This window comes from Periplaneta americana, chromosome 14, assembly GCF_040183065.1.
Source record: "Periplaneta americana isolate PAMFEO1 chromosome 14, P.americana_PAMFEO1_priV1, whole genome shotgun sequence".
Taxonomy (NCBI): Eukaryota; Metazoa; Arthropoda; class Insecta; order Blattodea; family Blattidae; genus Periplaneta; species Periplaneta americana.
In genome coordinates this window covers 42,388,082-42,410,706 of record NC_091130.1, presented here as the reverse complement: position 1 = coordinate 42,410,706, position 22,625 = coordinate 42,388,082, and the positions used below count along the sequence as shown (strand labels likewise).

The window sequence follows — 22,625 nt, the reverse complement described above, 5'->3', positions numbered from 1 at the left end:
GCTATATATTATACTAATCAGACTTCAGATGCATACAAACAGTTGTTCTTCTTCTGACACATATTGTCAAGTGAGTTGATAATTGAATAGATGTAGGTACTTCAGGTACATTTCTGTATATTAATTTTAGTGTAAATAGTTGTCTTTTATTTATGTGTAGCTGATATACTTAATTATTCATATTTTGCATGCTAAACTTCCAATGTTAAATAGTAATTTCTGTCTTCCTTTAAGAAAAAAATCGATAGTAGCCTGCGTCTCGAAATCAGACGTATGTTTTGAACGTAGGCTAGAATACGTCTTGGGATTCCAGGCTGAGAAATAGAACAATGGTTAAATTCAGTGACTGCATTCATTTGTTGCCATTTATCACCATGATTTTGTCGAGTACAGGCCAGTGGTATGAAAAATATGATACAAAGGATATAGAAACTAGTTGAGATTTCTTACATAGGCCTAATCTATAGAACTGTTGTCTAGAGTACACAAGGGTGGTATTAGCCATATAATTGGATTTTTATTATCCGTAAAGATTTAAAGACACCCCCTAGAATTGTTATACATACTGAGAAAATAATTCCCTGAAAAAATGGGAGGAATTGGGTGACAAGAAGACGTGGTGCATTTGAATTGAAGTTTTAAACATTTCCTTAAGTTTCTATAGTGAAATATTTGTAATATTTTATGTTATCCTTCACCATTAATGCTTCTATTGTTCTTAAAAGTCTTTAAATGTAATTGCTTTCTTCACATCTGAATATTGGTGCCGATATTCGGACACAGTTTGCGGAATAAAATGTTTTTCTTCTGCTTCTGTTGTGAGCATATTGTTGAAGTCTGTCATCAGTTTCACTACCTGTTCTGCTGCATCATTTACTGTTCTTTAAAATATTTTGCGATATGTATCCCTTTCTGGAAAAGCTCGTTATTTTCCCATTCTGATGGATGCTTTTGCAAGTAGTCAGAATTTATTGAAAACCATTCAAAAAATCTCCTTGACTCTTGAGGAATAAAGTTTTCAATGCCTTTTTCTAAATAGTGATCTTAGAACTTTCGTTCAGCTGATAACTTTTTTATATTTCCTTCTAGACTTCCATTTCATAGCACCAGTATTTTAGTTTCAACAGAAATGTACTTATTTTAGACGAACTTTCCTGGAATTTCTTGAAAATTGGAATAACTGCCCCTTCAAAGTAGTTTCAGAGATATGATGCCTACATGGTAAATAGAGAATATCTCTCCCTAATTTCTGTTTAGGTAGCTAACACACAAGCACCTTGAAAACGAACTGTGTTGACCTCCGTTGTATCAAACAGAGCGCTTGCACTTTTTTCAGTGATTTTCTACTCTTCTAGTAATCAGCTTCAGTTTGATGTTGTCCACTACCCGAATTGTACCTGAAGTTATGATCATTGAAAGCCTATCTATTTGGTCCTTACCGATAACAGCCGGAAGTGTTTTTCCATCCCAATGAACGGTGATTGAATCTAAGCCAAGTTCATTGAATTTTTTTAAGGGCTTTGTACTTACTTCACTTCGCAAACGCTTACGACATCGCGATATAGAACTGCGGTTTATAATAACGCCACTCTAGTCATGACCTAAGACTTCTTTTGCAGACCATATTTCCACATCCTCACGATCACTCACTTTGCACTTAGGCTATCAAATGTTTTCGCGTGATTACTTGTATTTTAGCTCGTTTAATTTATTTAACTAGCTAGCTAGTGAGTACAAATTAAAATTATAAAACAAAAATATTTCTAGCCACTACAGTAAGAGCCAAGCTTGTGCGCGGTGTGGTCTTAGCCAATAATATAACATAAAATTTACAAGGACAGTTTACTAAATACAGTAAGTAACTTAATTCAAACCAATAAATAACACACAAGAGCAAAAAAAAAGTGAAAGGAGAGAAAAAACACATTTAATATTAATTGACAATCGGAGAGAAGCCAGTGATATTCAATAAAAACATGAATATAGTCGACAGAAATAAAAGTTAAAAAAATACACACATTTGTTAATATTATATATCATGAATAATTTTATAAATTTCTTTTTTAAAAGCTTCAATTTTAAAATATTTCAAATTTGGAAAATGGTTTGTAATTTTATTATAATAAAGTCTTGGGCCAAAACTAGCATCATGTTTAAGAGCTGCACTTGTGTGACATTTAGGCTCAATGAATGGGAAAGTAGACTTTTGTCTTCGAGTACGATATTCATGCCGATTAGATTTATGTTTTCATTTGATTTCTGTGGTAGTAAATTAGTAAACTATATTCATAAATTTCTTCAGTAGTTAATACTTTAAAATCTGTATGAATTAAATTTGATGGGTAATCCATATTTTTGGTTAGACAATTTTTTATTAATCTTCTGCGTAATAAAATTCATGGATTAAGTACAGATGATGCTACTCCACCCCAATTTATTATACCATATTGTATTTATGATTGTACTAAAGCTAAAAATATTCTCAATGCCTCCTTAGTGATAAAATTTCGAAGTATTATGAATTTATAAATTGTCTTTCTTATACTTGTACACATAAAATCAATTTGTTTATCCCAACGTAAATGCTGATCTATAATAATTCCTAAATATTTGACTTATGTGGAAGGTATTAGATGTGTACAATTACAATAATAACTTGTTGTCGCAAGGTTGAGGGAATTTGCTGTTCCCTGGACTAGGTTCTCCAACTTGAATCGAATCATATTCTGTGAATGGATTCATTACGTTCTATTCCCTCTATAAATAAAAACCGATGTATATGTCAGAAATATTTACTATTTATTCAGTTATTTTAAACAGTTTTTGAACAAATTAGGTGTAAGTTCACGTTAATGTGATATAAACTTAATTCTGGTAATATTAATTATATTCAACAATAAAGTCGACCCGTGTAGCGCAGTCGGTATAGCGCTGGCCTTCTGTGCTAGAGATTGCTTAAATGCAACATACTCATGTCAGTAGATTTATTGGCATATAAAAAATTCCTGCGGGACGAAGTTATGATTAAAATTATTAGTAGTATTATGTTGGGAATCAAGGACACGTGGTTATTAACACACAGTTTAACACCAACATCTCACATAAGCCTGCTCATAATGAATGAATGAAAACTGACTTCACAATAAAAGTAGCAGAAGGAGAACGCGTGCACAACAATGGACGAAATTCGTTTCTTTTAAAAAAATACGTGTCAAAATTTATTGCTGATTAAATAACTTTGTCAATCAAATTTATTTTACGATTAAGACATTAAGTCTGCGAGCACATTTACAAAAACTATTTATATACTGTTGGTCTTGAGAGGAAAACTGCAAATATTCACCTAAACCAAACAGATAATAACTAATTAATAAGTAACTCGCCACTCTCGTCAAGCTGACAAAATTTTTCAATAGAATTGACTACCTTAACTATAGAAAGAAAGTCGTGTTTTTACAAAAGCTCGAAGGCCAGCTTGTGCAAGGGTGAGATCTGGTCATCTACCCTTGCCGATATACTAACATTCACAAGTACAGTCATGTACAGTACTGTACAATCGCGCCGAGAAAAACGGTAGTATTATATATTATTTATTTCAAAATACCTGGTGTCCGGGACAAAATTTACCAATAAGAAAGTTTAATAACTCACCAAATAATTGATGGATGAAAATGCTATTTGCGGGAATTGACAAAGGGACTTCCAAAGTTTCGAATGACCACTAATAAACTTCTCTTGTCGCACGACAGATGTCCAGGCGATATTCAAGTTCTTGCCATGTATTTCGTAACATCTCTGGAGTGACAGTTGCACAAGCATCGACAATTCTCCGACGCAGATCCTCCAAATCTGCCACTACAGTCTTGTACACAGTGTCTTTTATGTATCCCCAAAAAAAGAAGTCCAGTGGGGTTAGGTCTGGGGATCTGGGAGGCCATGCTGATCCCCAATTGCGGCAATTATGCCTGTTGACGATCCCACAGACATGGAAGGTGGATTCATCACTAAACACGACCTTCTGCAGATATCCATTTTCAATATCAATTTTCAGCAGCATGTCACAGCGAAATCATATCGTGCAGGCAAGTCGTTTGGTTTCAACTTTTGAACCAATTGAATCTTGTATGCATGCAGACGTAACCTCTTGTGCAGAACATCGTGGATAGTTGTCTTTGGAATTGCAAGTTCCCTGCTGGCACGGCGAACAGACTTACACGGGCTCCGTTGGAATTCTGTCGACTTGCGCTTCTGTCACTTTCTTCCCTCGTGGTGTTTTATCTACAAGAGAATCGGTCTCAAGAAGCTTTCTATGCCAAGTTGTTATTGCGTGCCTATCTGGTGGTTGCTTCTCAGGCCACTGTTGTCTAAATCTTCTCTCCACTATCTTCGGATACTTGAATTCGGCAAGCCAATAACAGCATTGAACTTTTTGTTGCACTGTGAACGCCATTTTAATTACAACTATGACAAAAACAATGACCAAATGTTGCCAACAACACACATAAAATTTAAAATGTCCCTCTTTCATTTGCCGCAAATTTCATTTTCCTATCTCCATTATTACGCGAGTTATTAAACTTTCTTATTGGTAAATTTTGTCCCGGACACAGTGTATAATATTACCAACCTCGGATCCCCTGAGAAGTGTTGACGGATCCCCAGGAATCCGCGGAGCAAACTTTGAGAATCACTGAAGGACTATAGTTCAATAATATATTAATTGGACGTTCTTCGTTCATTCTTATTATAATGTTCATACCAATTGATTTTTTGCTCCGCAGTTTTTGTGTTTAAACTGTATATATTTAGTTCTTATCGAATGTCTATGATTTTCTTTTTATCTAAGAGAGTAAATCAGCTGCCGATCTCAAGAACTTCATTTCAGCGGATTCTATTTTTCTTTTATCACCTCTATTCAAAGCCCAGTTCTCGCATCCATAGGTTACCGAAGTTACTGCCATGACTTCGTAAAATTTCATTTGCGTTGTTTTTAGCGTCTTGTTTTTTAATGTTATTTTTATTATTACCTCATTCGTTTGTCTACATTTTATTCAGTTTCATATTTAAATCTTCTTCAGATCGAATAAGAATACAATTTTCGCACTTATCAGAAAGTCATGCGCGATATCTTATATTATTGGTTGAATTGACTATAAAACTGCTCTTATCTCTCTTTCATTGTGTCACATTCTAAACAAAACCTTTAAAATTATTTATTGTCATTGGTATGCGCAGTTTATACGCGTAACGCCAGCGGCAATTCTACCTTCGCTCTGTTCGACATAACCTTCCAGGTTTTACAATGTGTGGATGACAGAGAAGAGAGAGTAAACGTTTTTACAACAGTCGTTGCTTCATGTTGGTGATCCTTGTCGTGACTTTCCCTCTTAAACAGACTTAAAAGGAACTGATTTAATTTTATCGTTAATCTATTAATGAGTAATGGAACGGAGAAAAATTCTCTCCGGCACCGGGACTTGAACCCGGGTTTTCAGCTCTACGTGCTGATGCTTTATCCACTAAGCCACACCGGTGCCGGAGAGAATTTTTCTCCGTTTCATTACTCTTTCATCGTATGATGACGCAGAATATCTACATGGAAATATCTTATGTACTTCGTACGTTAAAATAATATATATGATATGCGTAAATCACTTCGTGATCTAAGACGGCGCTTATTCCGTCGGATCCCGGCGAACTAGTCACTCATAACGAGTGCACCTCAGCACATGTGTGGACTTCAGTCCTACATTCATAGACATCTATGACGTAGTGCAGAGGGCGGCCACCAGAGGAAACCCAAGAGTTGGAACTTAAACTGAGACGATTCTGTCCGGCACCGGGATGGGTATCCGGTGTGGCTTAGTGGATAAAGCATCAGCACGTAGAGCTGAAAACCCGGGTTCAAATCCCGGCGCTGGAGAGAATTTTTCTCCGTTCCATTACTCTTTCATCGTATGGTCACGCAGAATATCTGCATGGAAATATCATATGTACTTCGGTACATTAAAATAATATATATTAATGACATGTTTGCGACGTAAGATTTAATTTAATTTCATTTAATTTACAAAACTTACCACCAGAGTGACCTGCTAAATGACAAATTATATCTAAGAAAATGTAATAATATTAAATAATAGAAAAAGAACATAAACGTTCATATATAGTACATAACCTATAACAAAAGTATAAATAATTGAAATTATATAGGCTACTATTGATATTTCAAAATCTGAATAGATGACTTAAGGATCATAAGGGATTTTTTTTTACAGATTATTCTCGGTAAATTAATCGTTCACAAAAATTAAAATATAATATATTATAGTTCCTCGGCTCCAATGAATACTGTAGGTCCATAACTTTAATTGTCTCCAGACGATAACAATTTTTAAAGAAGACAGATTCGTTTCATAAATTTGCTTCTTCTCTTTGTCTACTTTCAAAGACTGGTCACTGCAAGTCTCAAATCCTATGTTGTTAGTCCGTAGACAGGTCTGATAATAGATGTACATATCAGCCACAACCTCAATCAGAGGAAAAGTGTTCATTGTGGTACATAATTATGTTTATAATGTTTTAGCTTAAGTATTAGCGTTACATTTATTATTATTATTATTATTATTATTATTATTATTATTATTATTATTATTATTATTATTATATAATTGACCACTGGCTCTTGTACAGCACATTAAAAGTAAGTAAATAAATAAATAATTATTACTATTATTATTATTATTATTATTATTATTATCATCATCATCATCATCATCATTGTGCTCCAAGAATGAAAATTTAAGTCGTCTTATCTTTCTACGAAAATTCAAGAGCTATTGCGGAAAACTCTCTGATCTCCGCTATTCTTTCATGTTCAACTTCAGATTTGTCCGTAATTTAAACTTGCTGTTCGTCGAAAATTACATCACTTGAAATTTGTGTGAAAAAGAAGTATTTTGCCGTCTTTTATTATAAAAGCTTTCTTTATTTAAAGGCTGCTCACGACTGATAGAGTGTACCAGATATTATTTCCGTCATTAACTTTAAACACTGTGAAGTCGGCATCAAGAAGCTTACGTAACGTATATTAGTAGCAGCAGTAATAGTAATAATAATAATAATAATAGTGGTAGTAATGTTTTTATTTATTTAATAATAATAATGTGCTAGTCAACAGCTATTATCAACAGTAATAATAATAATAATAATAATACTTATGTCACATTTTCAAATCTGTCCTGTGTCTTTCTAAAATAGTACGTTCCTGAGTAATCGATTAATTGTATTTACAGTAATTATGGTAATAGTAATTATATTATTATTATTATTATTATTATTAGTAGTAGTAGTAGTAGTAGTAGTTGTAGTTGTAGTTGTAGTTGTATTTTATTTAAATGCCCTGAAAATGTAAAATATGTTTACAATCGCTAAGATGACGATATGGTGATATTGTAAATTTAGTTTTATTGCTAAGTTTTTATTTATACTATAAATAATATAACTTATTACATGAACGGTTTCCTGAAATAAACTGAACTAAATTTAGCAGTAATAATTACAAAATTATCATTACACAATAAATTGGTGTTCTAAAAGAAAAACTTCCTTCACTTTTTATTTTTAGTTTCTTCAGTACTTTCTTTTTTGAAATATTGGAAGAAAATCTATCTTATATAGTCTTTATTTATCATCAGTTTAATGATATTTATCGAGAATCTAACTCCGTGTAGCTGATTTTACATTTCTCAGATTCAAGAAAACAGGGCATCACATTTAATATTTCATTGTTTTAATGACGTATGCAACTAAACGCAAAGACAGTGTTAATTTTCATTGCGTTGTTTATAATTATCTTTATTAAACGCGGATGTATATTATAATTATCAGCCATTATTCTGTATGCCTGGGACTCGTAAAGTGAGGTGATTTTGAAATATTGCTGGAATAATAATAATGATGAGGGGGACCTATGGAACCCCGAGAAAAACCCATCACGGCCTCCTTGTCCACCACAAATTCCTTTCAGATTGGGTTCGAATCCGAGTCACCACATTGGAAAGCATAGAGATTAAACACTCGGTCACTGGAGAAAGCTGTAGATTGTGACCTGATTGTTACTGTAATAACGATCATTTTTATTTTTTATATAGAATTATGAGCCGTAGTTTGTGTATTATGATTTCAAAATTGCGTTAATGGATTAAGAGATCAAAGTCGTAATAAATATATAATGTAAAAACTATAATAATAGTAGTGATAATTTGGTGTTCGTGTTTCAAAAATACGTGTAGTATATTATTAATGATTGACAATTGTGATTGTCATCACAACGACTTCGGTGACCTTAAATACTAGAATAACAGAATAACCATAACACGCGTCTTCTCTCTTGGTCTAGGTAATAAATTATCTTTTGACAATACATTACGTAATCTTAAATTTAATGAGCAACATTTTAATTGGTGGAGCTGTAACAGTTGATAAAGTTCATTAATTAAAACTTTATATTGTTTTCAGTTACCACAATAGCTTAATGAGTAATATAATGTGACTTGAGTTTTACTTTATGAAGAAATTTTAAGCAATTTCTAAAAAAATAATCGTCATTTATGTAGTAACAGCTTAAAATGTTATATTTCGTGAAAGGTCAAAGTGATCATATTTTTTTTACACATGAGTATATTGCTTTATTCTTAATATCTTAAAACATTTTTTCATAGCGTATTAGTCTCATTACAGACGATTTTAAAGTTTATTTTATTATCAATTATTTATGTTGTTTCATTTTCATACTTCCTTTGTATTTAACGTTGAATTGGTTCCAGTCTGAATTAGTGTAGTAAAATTCCTTAGTATGCCTACCTTTTCTGTCACATTGTGGTTTAAAGAAATCATCCATGGCATGATTGTACGTAATTTGGTGATTAATAAACTTTTATGTAATATTCTTCCTTTGCGTACTGAGATGACCAAACATTTCTGTAGATTTTGAAAGTAGATATTTGATCTTTTCTGTGTGCTATTCGTCTTCTTGTTAATACTTTGGACAGCACTTTATAGTTGCTGTAGTTACAGATGTACATTTTACAATTTGCAGGTCTCCGCCGCACAGCAGAAGAGGGCAAGAACAAGAATTACAGACGATCAGCTGAAAATTCTTCGCGCTCATTTCGATATAAATAACTCGCCGTCAGAAGATCAGATACACGAGATGGCCAGCCAGAGTGGACTGCCGCCGAAAGTGATCAAGCACTGGTTCCGAAACACTTTGTTCAAGGAGCGTCAGCGTAACAAAGACTCTCCTTACAACTTCAACAACCCACCGTCGACAACTCTGAACTTGGAAGAGTACGAAAAGACGGGAGAGGCCAAAGTGATGCCGCTCAACAGCAGTGGCAGCGGGACTGACGACCATCAGACGCCGAGCAAGGAATCAACACCTACGAGACCACCTTCAGCATCCACAACACCTTCGTCATCGTCGTCAAACAAAAGAAAACAGTCTCAGCCTCAGCCATTTCCGCCGCCGCAGCCGTTTCCTCAACCTCCAGATGTGATAAAGACGGAACCAAGAGATATCTCAGCTCACCAGTCAGACAATCAAGAGCACAAATTCAATAATCTGTTCATGGAATCTGACCACGGAGGAAACAGGAAAGAAATGGGGAGCGACAGGATGTTGGATTTACCAGACGAAAAACCTCCACACAATCTCCATCCGCCTCCGAGTCCTGTAACCACGATGGCAGGTAACAATAACAACGACAATTTGAACACAGTTCCTCCTTCAGGCATTGTACGAAGTTCCTCTCCAGGTAGCCTTACTCTCACTTCGATCATAGCGTCGCAGCTCGGATCAGATTCCATCACGACAACGCATCCCACTATGAACGCAGCTAGTATGACAGTAACATCGTCATCACATTCCAACAGCAATACTAACAACATGCTGCCTCCAAAATTAACTCCCCCAAATTTTCCACCGCCTAACCAAGTTCCTACTTCACCAGGAATATTACCTCCTCTGACATCGGCGTCATCTGTGTCAAGAAGTGTGAGCCCCGGTCGTTCATATAGCAACAACTCCTCCGACGGTTTTGGACATGTCTCGCTAACTCCTGGAGGATGCGGTGGCGCGAATAGTAATGGAAGCAACTCTTCAGGGGGCTCATCTGGTAAGAGAGCAAATCGTACACGGTTCACCGATTACCAGATTAAAGTGTTGCAAGAATTTTTCGAAAACAACGCATATCCAAAAGATGATGATTTGGAATACTTGTCGAAACTTTTGAGTTTGAGCCCAAGAGTGATTGTTGTATGGTTTCAGAATGCTCGCCAGAAAGCTCGAAAAGTGTATGAAAACCAGCCTCCAGTAGAAGCTCCTCCTGGAGTTGATGAAGGTGGCGCAAATAGATTTCAAAGAACCCCTGGTCTAAACTATCAATGCAAAAAATGCCTGCTTGTGTTCCAACGTTATTATGAGTTAATAAGACACCAGAAAACTCACTGTTTTAAAGAGGAGGATGCAAAGAGATCTGCTCAAGCCCAAGCTGCTGCAGCACAAATAGCAGCTGTTCTTTCTTCAGAAGATTCAAATTCAAGCACTATAGCGGAACCTAGTCAACAGCAGCAGCAGCAGCCACCACAGCCACAGCAGCAGATCCAGCAGCAATGTCATCAGCAGCAGCCTTCTGTAGTGTCTGTTACTTCATCAACTTCCAGCAATCCTGCTACTCCTTCAGGTGTGGTCACACCTACACCACCGTCATCTCTTTTTCCCCCATCACCCATTTCTGGTACACCTAGCAATGCAGATAACTCAGTGAAGGAGGGGACTTTTCAGTGCGATAAGTGTAATCTAGTGTTTCCTCGATTTGATCTGTGGAGGGAACACCAACTTGTGCACATCATGAATCCAAATTTGTTCCCTACATATCCACCAGACAGTCCTTTCGGCATTCTCCAACAGCATGCACAAATTCAGCAACAACAACAGCAACAGCAACAACAGCAACAACAACAGATGGCTGGGATGGGAGTAGCAGATCTGTCTGTGAACTCTGCAGCAGCATCGCCACATGCTCACCCTTTAGCATCTATGCTTACAAATAAGCGAAAATTTGATGAATTCGAAGACAATATGGACCGTGAATGTGATCAACCAAAGGACAAGAGACTGAGAACAACAATTTTGCCCGAGCAACTGGACTACCTTTACCAGAAGTACCAGCTGGAGAGCAATCCATCACGTAAGATGCTGGAAAACATAGCAAGAGAAGTCGGGCTCAAGAAGCGTGTTGTGCAAGTATGGTTTCAGAACACACGGGCACGAGAACGGAAAGGACAATTCAGAGCTCATGCTCAGGTCATCAACAAGAGATGTCCTTTCTGCCCGGCGTTATTCAAAGTGAAATCAGCTTTGGAATCCCACCTCGTGACGAAACATGCCGATCAGTGTACACGCGGAGAAATCAACATCGATAACCTACCAGATGAGGAACTTAGCATGGAGTCAGCGCCATCTTTCACCTCTTCCCAAATGGGCGAGGGCGGAAAAGTTTCCAACTTTGGATCGACAACCCCAACACCTAACATGATGCCGCCCTTATTTCCGCCGTTTCATACAGATATGGAGAACTCCTTGAAAAAGTATTATGAGGAGTCTATGAAGAGATACATAAGCGAGCTTCAGGCTCATCATGCAGCACAGAATGGTGGAATTGGAAAGGAATCCTTACATATCCCAACAGATCTCAGTATGAAAATTAAACAAGAACCTTCAACTCCTGGAAGCGAAGGTGGCGGCGGTGGTGGAGGTGGCGGAGGAGGCGGTGACGGTCCACTTGATCTCAGTAAACCCGTGGACTTGAGCCGTCCGGTAAAAGTTTCCCTAGATCACGAATCACGCTCGTTGATGGCCGAGCCCGGCCCGTTGACGGATCTGAGCGAACGTAGTATATGCTACGAAGACGATAGCATGTCGGAGACGACGGAAAACATGGACGGCGACGAGAGCAATCCCACGTCACCCGCGTCAAGTACACAGAGCAGTCACCAGAGGCCTATTCCATCAGGAGGCGGCAAGAGGTTTCGCACGCAGATGAGTAGCCTACAGGTAAAGGCGATGAAGTCCCTGTTCAATGACTACAAGACTCCAACGATGGCGGAGTGCGAGATGCTGGGACGTGAGATCGGGTTACCAAAGAGGGTTGTACAGGTGTGGTTCCAGAATGCGAGAGCCAAGGAGAAGAAGAATAAGATTGCACTCCAGAAAGCTCTGGGTGGGCCAGAAGCATCACCAACTGTAGTCGCTTCATCAGAGACGTCCAGGCCTCCGGAGGAGTGCAAGCTGTGCCAGTTCAAGTACTCGCATAAGTACTCCATTCAGGACCACATCTTCACCAAGAAGCATATCGATAACGTGAAGTTACACATCGAGAGCGGCAAGAACAACGACACGTCGGGCAACACGAGCGACGGGGGTGGAAGCGTTTCCGGAGCGGCCGAGTTCACCGTGCCGCCAGTGCCCGGGTCATCGGGAGGCGCTGGCGCCGCAGACACGACGGTGCCGTCGCAGCAGTCGCCGCAGTTCGTCAACAACAGCGTGGCGGCCGCCGCGGCGCACCAGCAGCAGCTCGCACAGCTCCAGATGCTGCAGATGGCGGCTGCATCGGGTCTGGCGCTCCCCAACTCGCTGTCCGCCCAGGCGCAAGCGATGGCAGCAGCGGCCGCGGCGGCCGCAGCCAACACCTCCAAAGACCAGCACGGCGGCGGGGGCGGCGGGTCCAAGTCGCCGGCCCCCGGAGTCGGCGTCCCGGGACCGGAAGACATGGCCCTGCTGCATCAGCTGTATGGGCTGGGGCTGGCGGGGTTCCCGGGCGCCATGCAGGCTGGCAACCTGTTCCTGCACCCGGCGATGTTCTCAGCGGCCGCCGGTGAGTAACCGCTGTGTCTGCGCGCGCACTCCAACATAGCCGGCACGCTCTTCGCAGAAATCGTTTAGTACAAATGTACTGTAGCAGTGCTTTCCAGCCTGCTTATCTTTAAACCTCGCGTTTTACTATCGAATAAAGCTGATGTGTACCAACCTCCGTGCACTAAAAATATTAATAACAGGGAATTGTACACATATCTGACTCAGAATTTTGGAGGCGTTATAACATAGTTATATGATAGTCTGTACCAGATGTGTTTATGTAAAATTAAAAAGTTTATATATGTGGTTAAAAACTTGGCAAGATTCCGAACGCATTGAGATATTTATAAATAATTTTATAGTATGTATGAAAGGCTTTATCCACTAATAATAATATTTGAGGCTCTCTTTTTGAATGTCTATGAATTTGTAACAGATTGTATTTGTAATACTATCGGTAATATTATGATTTCAGTTACTAAAAAAATACATATAAATTATCACTTAGATAACCAGGGAAGTTTAATTTCTGAAGCTTTAACATTGATAGATTATAGTGGAAGTTTTGGGTATTTACATCGTCTGACAGAGGGATCTTCCTTGAATGTTTATTCTATGGCTGAAGCGAGACAAGAAAAATTCTATCAAATGGGAAGAATTCCTCTGTTTCAAGTGACTATGTGACTTGTGATAAAATTTTGTGACGCACAGTTAAGACAGATAGTTCAATAAACGCTGGCTGTAATATTTCTCTCATAATTCTCGTACTGTATCCAAAACTTCTACCATGATATTTAAATAGTTTTACGTATTACCATTACAGGTTGAAAAGCACTGCAGTAGTATTGTATACCGTTTCGGTTGCGAAACAACGTGCAAGGTTTTGTTGGGACTGCGCTTACAATGCACCGTTAACAATGGAGTAGATAGCAAGACGCACCCAAGGTACTGGTGACCTTTCTTTGTTATCAGCGGATGATATTGTTTAATGTTTGAAAATCCTACACAGCTATTAGAAAAATACAAGTAATTATTTTGTTTCTGTAGCTGGGTTTTGTTTAGAAAACAATGCCGTGTATTGTAGGCCTATTAATAATGATTGTATTATAATACCACCGTACAAATACAGTAAATTAAATAATATTCTAGTGTGCTTTTATCTCTCCCGTTAACGGTGCATTTAATAGTATCAGTTGTTTGTGATTGTCCACCCCCTAAACACTGTTGTTTTGTTTGTGCATGAAGGGTATATGTGTATATATTTTGTTTCGTTATTGTACGGAATTTCACAAACTTTGCGTTTAGAATCTTAAGCCAAGAAATGCGTGTGCAGTGCAGAAATTCAGAGGCATTTATACCGATTTAACTTATCTCTTGTAAATATAAGGTATTAGTAGATAAGTTGTCTTAACATGCGTTATCATGTTCGGTAACAAATGTATCCACGGTAATATTAGCGATGCTGAGCATAAATTGGATCTTCTTTTGTTTTGAAGTTATGTACACTTTATGCATATAGATCTTAACATGACAAGACAGCTCCGTTATTATTCTTACATAGATCAATTTTTGATGTGTTATAAAACATTTTATTTTACATACAAAAATACGACATATGACATATGCTTTGATACAATATTGTTTTCTTTTGTATATTGAGTTTTATTAAAACAAAACTGACAATTATAACACAGTAAAGAAAATAAAGAATTTAATTTTTATTTAAAGACTACAGTTCGTTTAATTATATTATTTTCTCATTTTTGACAAACACTTCACTTTTCTGGCACCTCTTCCCTATAAACCTTTTCCTTTCTTATTCATGCATTTTAGTTTCGATTGGTGGGGTTAGATAGTTTAGTGAAAGTGAAATGATAGACCAAAAAATTCCTACTTTTTTGCTATAAAAATCTTTATATTACCTATATTACATACACTTTTGTCAAGGCCAGTAAATCCCCATTTTTTCCTAAATATTCCCTAAGTATATCTTAAGTTGCATCCCACTTTATTAAACATTTCTACTTACAAGGGAAGGGTTTCGGCTCGAACAGGAATTTTTGGTTTAAAATTTGTATGGAGGCTTAGCTCACAATGGTGATGAAGACCATAAAAACATTCATTTGTGTACTCTCAGTTTGGTTGGTATTGGTCAATACACTTCTTTAAAAATGTATGTGAAGATTTTCTATAAAATGCATGAAACAGCATGGAGCAGAGCAATAAGCACAAAACGCAGAAGCAACATCTGAACAATCTTCCGAACCACGCTCCAGTGCTGAAAAATCAAATGCTACCTGAATTACATTTTTGAAGTCCGAGACTTGTTCAGGATTGACGTAACCAGCTGACTGTCAGGAATATTGAAGCATAGGGCGATGTACTGGAGCAGACAACTGGTTATGAATAACAGAGTACATTTTCATTATAAACACTCGATTTCCCAAGTTAAGTTCTGGATTCTCAGCAAGAGTCCTTATGTAATCTGTTATCCTCCGAGCATATATTTTGTATTGTCTAAGGAAATAAATATCCAGAGGCTGGATATGTTTGGTTTTTTTTAGGTGGAATGACCATACATTCCATGTCCTAGCCTTGGAGTGATTCATTTATTAAGGTTGTGTCCTTGTACGCCAGCGTTGTCAGACACAGCCTAAACGGAGCGGAGCGCTCCACTTAACTCGTTGAGAGCTCCGGTGCTTCCGCAGACATAAGCAAGTTCACGCTCCGACTGGACGTCTCTAGCACCACAACCGGTTTCGGAGCTTACAACTCTGACACTACTGTTGTACGCATTCAGTGAATCACACAACAGTGTACGCTTTCAATTAGCTGCAATATTTTCAGACAGAACGTTGGAGAAAAATGTTCTCAAATGGGCTTTAGACATTTTACCACTCACACTAGCTTCTAGGCTAGGCTACGCTTACGGGTAAGGTGTCCCACCCCTCAACTTGTTCAGTGCTCTAATAGACAAACCACTCATCACACAAACAAGTGCTTTTGGGAGCTTTACAGAGATGTAAAGATGGGCCTATATAAAAATTTTGGAAACGAAATTCCTGTTCGAGCCGAAACCCTTCCCTTGTCAGAAAAGGAGGAAAAACTTTTCTGATATTAGGGGCAGATTCTATTCAAAGAAGAATGTAAAACAATGTAAGTTGACAAACTAATTCAAGTGGTACTACATCACAGAAAAGATTAATGAAAGTTCATCCTTCCTATAATCTTCATTTCAGTAACGGTTAGCATGTCTCACCGTGAAACGAGCGGGCGCGAGTTTAAATCCGGTTGAGGTTTTTTACGAGGTTTCCCCTCAAACCATTAAAGGCTGGTCCACAATAAACCGAGGACAGAAACGACGAAAACGAGAACGGAAGTATTGTTAAAATAAATGTATTTAAATGTGAGCATTCACAGTTTAACTTTCACGGTCCCTGGCTCCGGTAAGTTTCTCATTAATTGTGAATGCTCACATTTAAAATATATTTATTTTAACAATATTTCCGCTCTCGTTGTAGTTTCCGTTCCCGGTTTATTGTGACCCAGCCTTAATAGTAAATACTGAGTAACTTTCGGCGCTGGACCGTGTTTTTAGAATGATTAGTAATCATTGATCAACTCAATGAGTCAATCTTAATTTCTGGACATCAGCTACAGGCATTGAACATGCAAGAGGCCGATTCTGTGGAAAGCTTTCTTGATGAAGTTGAAGCTCACACACACTTTACCTCTTCAAAACTTAAGTACTTAGAAAATCCACCATTCCCATCCATATCTGCCATCCAGTTACAAATGACGCCTTTATTCAGCTGTTTAATGCTGCTGGTCCTGTTTGCTCTTGGTTTAAGCTGTGGGATTTTGTTCAGGTGAGTTTCTCAACCATACTCTGTTACTAACTTTTACAAAAACATGGGACTTGAAAAAAAAAACAGTTTTTTTTTAACAAACCTTAAAATATAGAACAAAATATTACTATTTTTACCACTTGTGGATGTACCACTTTTATAAGTTTGACATCTTATATCGTTTACATTTTATGTACACCTGCTTTCCATGAACTTCAAATCACTATTATAAAGATACACATCACATGATTTCTTTAATACTATCCAGGACAAAACAATTATGATATAGACATTTTTATAACTTCAATAACACTGAACAACAAATTTTTACTTTTTGTCTTCCTCCGAAATAAAAATAGGTGAATATTACTAATATGTGTGCCCCAAATGTGAATTTAATATCCAAATTGCCCCATCACGTACCATTTTCCGGGGAAAATGAATTGAATTTTTTTAACGATTTTTTTCCCCACTGCTACTGGTAAAATTACAACACACTATGGATTCAAAATGCCTCATAATACTTCAGAAATGTATACTGGATACAGAAATGATGTTACATAGTTTAAAACACAACAACAATAAAAATATTTCATGTGTATAATAAGAAAAATCTCGGAATTTGAAGTTACATTTAAAGGAATTTTCTGGATGACTTCCGTTTATAACTAGACCCGGGACTGTCTTTTACAAGGAACCAAAAATAGTCTAAAAGCATTTGGATGATGATCTTGCTTTGTATCGCATTTCCATTTCAGATATTTCTTGATGAAATCTTTCCCCATGCTCGTCGTTTACCGCTGCAAGGTAATCCAAATGAGAATGTAAAAAGTGTATTTTGAGAGACATATTTCACCCCATTTTCATATATGCACTTGACATGGTTTCCACAACAAGTTCTATATAGTTGTCTGCCCTAGAATGTTCAAGGAAATTTGAGCAAACATCTATGAAAGCTCTCCATGCCATTTTTTCTGTAACGGAAAAATTTTCCTCAAACAAAGAGTCAGCCATAACTTTGTGACTTTGTGGACCGATGAAAATGCCCTCTTTTAATTTGCCTTCACTCAAGCTGGTAAACCTTTCTTTTAAAAACTGAAAACCACATCCTTGATTGTTCATTGCGTAGACCTCACTTTGAACTGTTCTGATATTTACTGAATAGAAGGGACTAATAACTGTTTGCTTATTAGAAGTGCAAAAGAAAATGCCAACAACCATAAGAAACCGGAAATAAGTTATAAACTCATAAAATGCATTAGCTTTTGTTTTGATTTACAACCCCCAACCAGCGCCAGATGTTTTCTGGGAGAGCGCTTATTGAAAAATGAAATCATAGTATATCTTAAAAACCTTACGTGATACGAAGAAAAGAGATGCATTTTCGGATTCAGCGCACACCAAACCATAAGGGACACGTTGCTTTAAGTCGGAGCAAAATTCTTTTTGTTCAGTGTAATAGCTCAGTTACGGTATAAATTAATTATTACTTTAAAATAATCACAAAAGTTTTATTAAACCAGAATTTAGTATATAATATCATTTTTGTTTTTTAAATTTAGGCCCTTGCTATCACGTATACACCTATTTACAGATAACTCTGCATTAGTACAATATTGCCTATTCTATCTACTGTAGAATTACTATTTCCAGCATTATGTTTTTTAATTTTTTCGTGCATTGTCCGTCAGAGGTCTGTCATTGCGAGATATTTTTCAAAGAAATCAGCTCTCTAGACGTTGACCTACACAGATTTCTGTCTGCAAAGAAGAGAATTTGGCTGGGTTAGAAACAGTTGATCGTTAAATTCTTCAATCTGCGACACTAGACACCCAGATTTTCTTCTCTTCCAAATGAAGGCGTCATAAGGAATGTTATCGTTCCTTAAGTATTAAAAGATTTACTTAACTATGAGTTTTAAATATATACAGAACATTTTTGTATTTTTATATGGCGACCGAATTTATTTCAACTAAGATTTTACTCTTTACGCTACTTCTTTTTCATCGTAGAGTATTCTATATCGGAATGAGTCTTTCAGTATTCTGTCTTCCTGTCTTTATGCATATGATTCTTAGTAGAGAAAATAAATTTGTAGTCTCTCATGTTGAAACGGTTTGGACGGGTTTTCAATACTCGGTAATTAATCATTTAAAATTGAAAAAGACTTTGATTAATTTATGTAGACTCTACGAAATCAGACGCAAATTTTTCACCGTGGAAGCAACTTTTCTGGTCCATTGATTGTGTTTTGTTTCAAATTCATCTGTTTCGTAGTGCCGAACGCCGGCCATCTTCTCGGCTTCTTTGATCCATTCTTTACTCGTCTTATGTCTTGTCCACAGTTTTTGTAGAAAAAAACTGGTGTAAAAGAATTCACTTTTTTGTTATAACGTTTTTATCCCACTGCATGATGCCTATATAAGTTAAAAGTTTGGAAAAGGAATGAAGTAGTGGCCATCATTGTTCACATAATGCACCATCGCATCCAGCCAGGTTTGTTTCTATTGCTAAGGATTCAATGTGTTGGTTACGGCTTCATTATTCCTTTGGCATCTCCATAGCAACCACGATAGCGGAGAAAAGAAACAAAAGAATCGGTCGGGAAGAAAGAGTTAAGTGTGGAAGAAAAAAGAAGGGGCTAAACAATCTCGCATTTTCTTCCGTTTCCAGAACGCGTTACCCGACGATTACATCGTATTGCTTTGAAAGGAGTCCGCTTTGCACCCTCCCCCGCCCCCTTCTTGCCATGTGCCCCGCATGTGTTGAGACTATTGTTTCTCTAAAAGACTTCGTAATCGCCTCTCTTCGGAATGCCTCATTCAAAGGTACAGTATTCACACTTTTAAATGCTCTATTTCTCAGAACGATGACAGGGGTGAACAGTGGTGGAATTTTAAATAGAAAATTAAAATTGTCTCACGATTTAGATTTTTTCCAAATATTAATATAACAATTTCCGAACAATTTGATTTTGAAGGAGAAATGTAACATATTGTACGAAGAAATTTATTTCACACCAATTTGCAGTTCTTTTTTCTTTTACATATATTTACAATTATTATGTAGAAGGCGGAGAAATTCTGTTCTTAAAAAAATTACACACGTACACGTCTCTATTTAAATATATCTCAAATTCTGCATGTATAGGCCTTAGCAAGCCGCCATTCCAGCGCTTGGTCGTCCCAAACAGAACTCTTCGAAATAGGAGTCTTGCTTTGGCTTTCGCATATTCCCCTTCCCCTATGAACGAGTTCACTCGACTTCCACTCGTACTGCGAAAGAGCACGGGACCTTTCAATGTATAGGCTCACAACCTCCGGCGCTCCTTCTCCCGATGCTGCTGTCATGCATCTCTTTTATCCCCCCTTTTATGTGGTAGCTATCAGGTTACGTCCATTTTCGACCGTCCCACTTAAAATTTTCTAGAATTCCTTCGAAAGTCGTAGTGAGACAAGTGGCCAACAGGCTTGGAGCTCACATCCTCACTTTTTCTCAGCCCTGAATTTCCTTGGAAGGACGCGTTTTCGCGTACCTTGTAATGTTTCCTCTCCCATTTTCTCTTCTCCTTCATTCTCATATATACAGAGTGATTCACGAAAATCTCCCCCAGTTCATGGAGGTGTTTACTGAGGTTATTTGAAACGAAAACTCCAAATAAATTAATGGTATCACATTCATAATCGGAGTTACGGTAATTTGAAAACGGCAGGAAAAAAACACTTTTATTTCAGGATTTCACTAACAAAAATGCAAAAAATATTAAAAAAAATACAAACAGTTCATTATTATGTATCAGTCTCTTTCATTTAGAGTGGATTTAAATCACATTTTCGAAAATGACTCCCTGAATCTGAAGGCAACGATCAGCAAGGGTGTGTACCGCACGTGTAGCATTTCGCAGCTTCAAACTGAATGATGTCGCATAATATTCATTAATAATTTCCGTATTTCACACTGGCCAAGAGTCTCTTTCTCCTGGCAGCCATGTCTACACCGAGTACCGCCCTTGGACCTTCCGGGAATAGCTCTTACAGCAGCAATATTACATGATGCCTGATTCATATTCTGTACTATGTTTAATATATTCACATACACTAAAACAATAACATCTTCCCCAACAGTAACGGTGAAAAAAAGAACCATTCTAACGATCCATTGGGGTCGCGAGATGATTTACGAAATGGGGGGGGGGGAAATTATTAAACAAATTCTTATTTTGTACAGTGCGTTCGTAACTCGGCCGGACCGTTATAACATAACCTAAATAATATAAACAAGTGTTAGAAAAGTTTTAATTAGGGATGATGAAATAAACAAGAAAACTTTAAATTAAGGCTGATGAAATAAAAAATAAAAATGAATAATTAAAAGGAACAATTATTGAAAATACAATTTTCAAATTTTAATGTTTTAGTGTTTCGGCCGATCTACGAATGCACTGTATTTAGGAATATAAACACAGTTGAACATGAATATAAAAAGGAAGTTTCATTATTTATAAAGTAAAAAATAATTCATGCAATAAACTGTGCTCGTTTCTTAGGAAGTTGCTTCTTATATCTGAACTCTGCATTCGATACACAGAGTGATCTTTTAATTTTTTTAGTTCAAGGGGATTTCTCGCTTTTGCTTCCACGACAAACATAGACAAGAAACTTATTTTGCATAAGTACTAGGTTGCAAATATTATCTCCTGCAAAAAATCGAGGTATTTTTACATTCTTTCATCAAAATCTCTTTTACCCTCAGCGGAAAAAATCAAGTTTCAATTTTCCATCAACAGATAGGCTACATAATCCAATGATATGTTATGTTTTATTTAACGACGCTCACAACTCCAGAGGTTATATCAGCGTCGCCGAATGTGCCGGAATTTTGTCCTGCAGGAGTTTTTTTACATGCCACAGTTAAGCACACTTAAATGCCATCGACCTGAGCTGGGGTCGAACCCGCAACCTTGGGCATAGAAGGCCAGCGCTATACCAACTCGCCAATCAGGTCGACTAATTCAATGATTTTTTTTTATTTTTTGTTTTTAATTTTAGGCAATTGAACGCATCCTTTCAAATACGGATTCACTATCTATCTGTGACTTTCTGAATTGTTTTGAGTTTCTTCCGGAATATACTGGAAAGCTTTTTCCTCTTAAATCGTGCAAATTTAATTGCATGTTCACAACAACGAACTCAGTATTTGTCGTAGTGAATTAGCTGAATTTTCCATGAGTTTTTTTTGTCAAGTGAATTCGACCAGAAACCGAGTTTCTTTATAGCCCTAATCAGTTGGGTAACAGAAAGTTCAGGCATCATTTTAAACTTGTAATATTACCACAGACATTATGTTTACGTAATATTTCATGTCATTGTTGCACCATATAGGCCTACTTCTATTTTGGTCGTTCTTTAGGTGGTATCCATCCCACTGTTTTTGAGTAAAATTATCGTTTTTTTTCTTCTTCCGATTTTAAAGGAATTTAGGGTTAAGTACTGGTGCGGTAATGGAAGTGGATCGAGTCAGAAGTCTCACTGAAAAGTGGGTTGCACCTTCAAAAAGTTTTGGGAACCACTACTCTATACCAACATCAATACAAACAATAGTAACAAATGTGTGCCGTTCCCATGGCAATTGGTCGCTTCCGATTGGTTACTTTGAACGGTTGCTATGGATATCTCAAAAAGTCGCTGAGCTGTCATTTTCTTTCTACTTTCGAACAGAGTATATACCGTCTGTGATTTTTGTCAGAGTTTTCTCGAATAGAGGAAGTATATTGCTTAAAATTAAATCAGCAATGAAGGCGCAGCTATAGTGTTGAGTGAAATATAGTAGGGGAAACTCGGCTAATTCCACAGTACGGG

General features: G+C 37.2%; 1 protein-coding gene across 4 annotated transcripts in view; it reads left to right on the top strand.

The window, feature by feature from the left end:
* zfh2 (Zn finger homeodomain 2) overlaps nucleotides 1-22,625 on the top strand; it is a 570,193-nt gene that overhangs the window by 210,949 nt on the left and 336,619 nt on the right. For all 4 annotated transcript variants that reach the window (XM_069845224.1, XM_069845222.1, XM_069845225.1 and 1 more), the window contains exon 4: nucleotides 9,101-12,938. In XM_069845224.1, coding sequence (XP_069701325.1) covers nucleotides 9,101-12,938 — 3,838 coding nt within the window. The remainder of the gene's footprint in view (nucleotides 1-9,100; nucleotides 12,939-22,625) is intronic.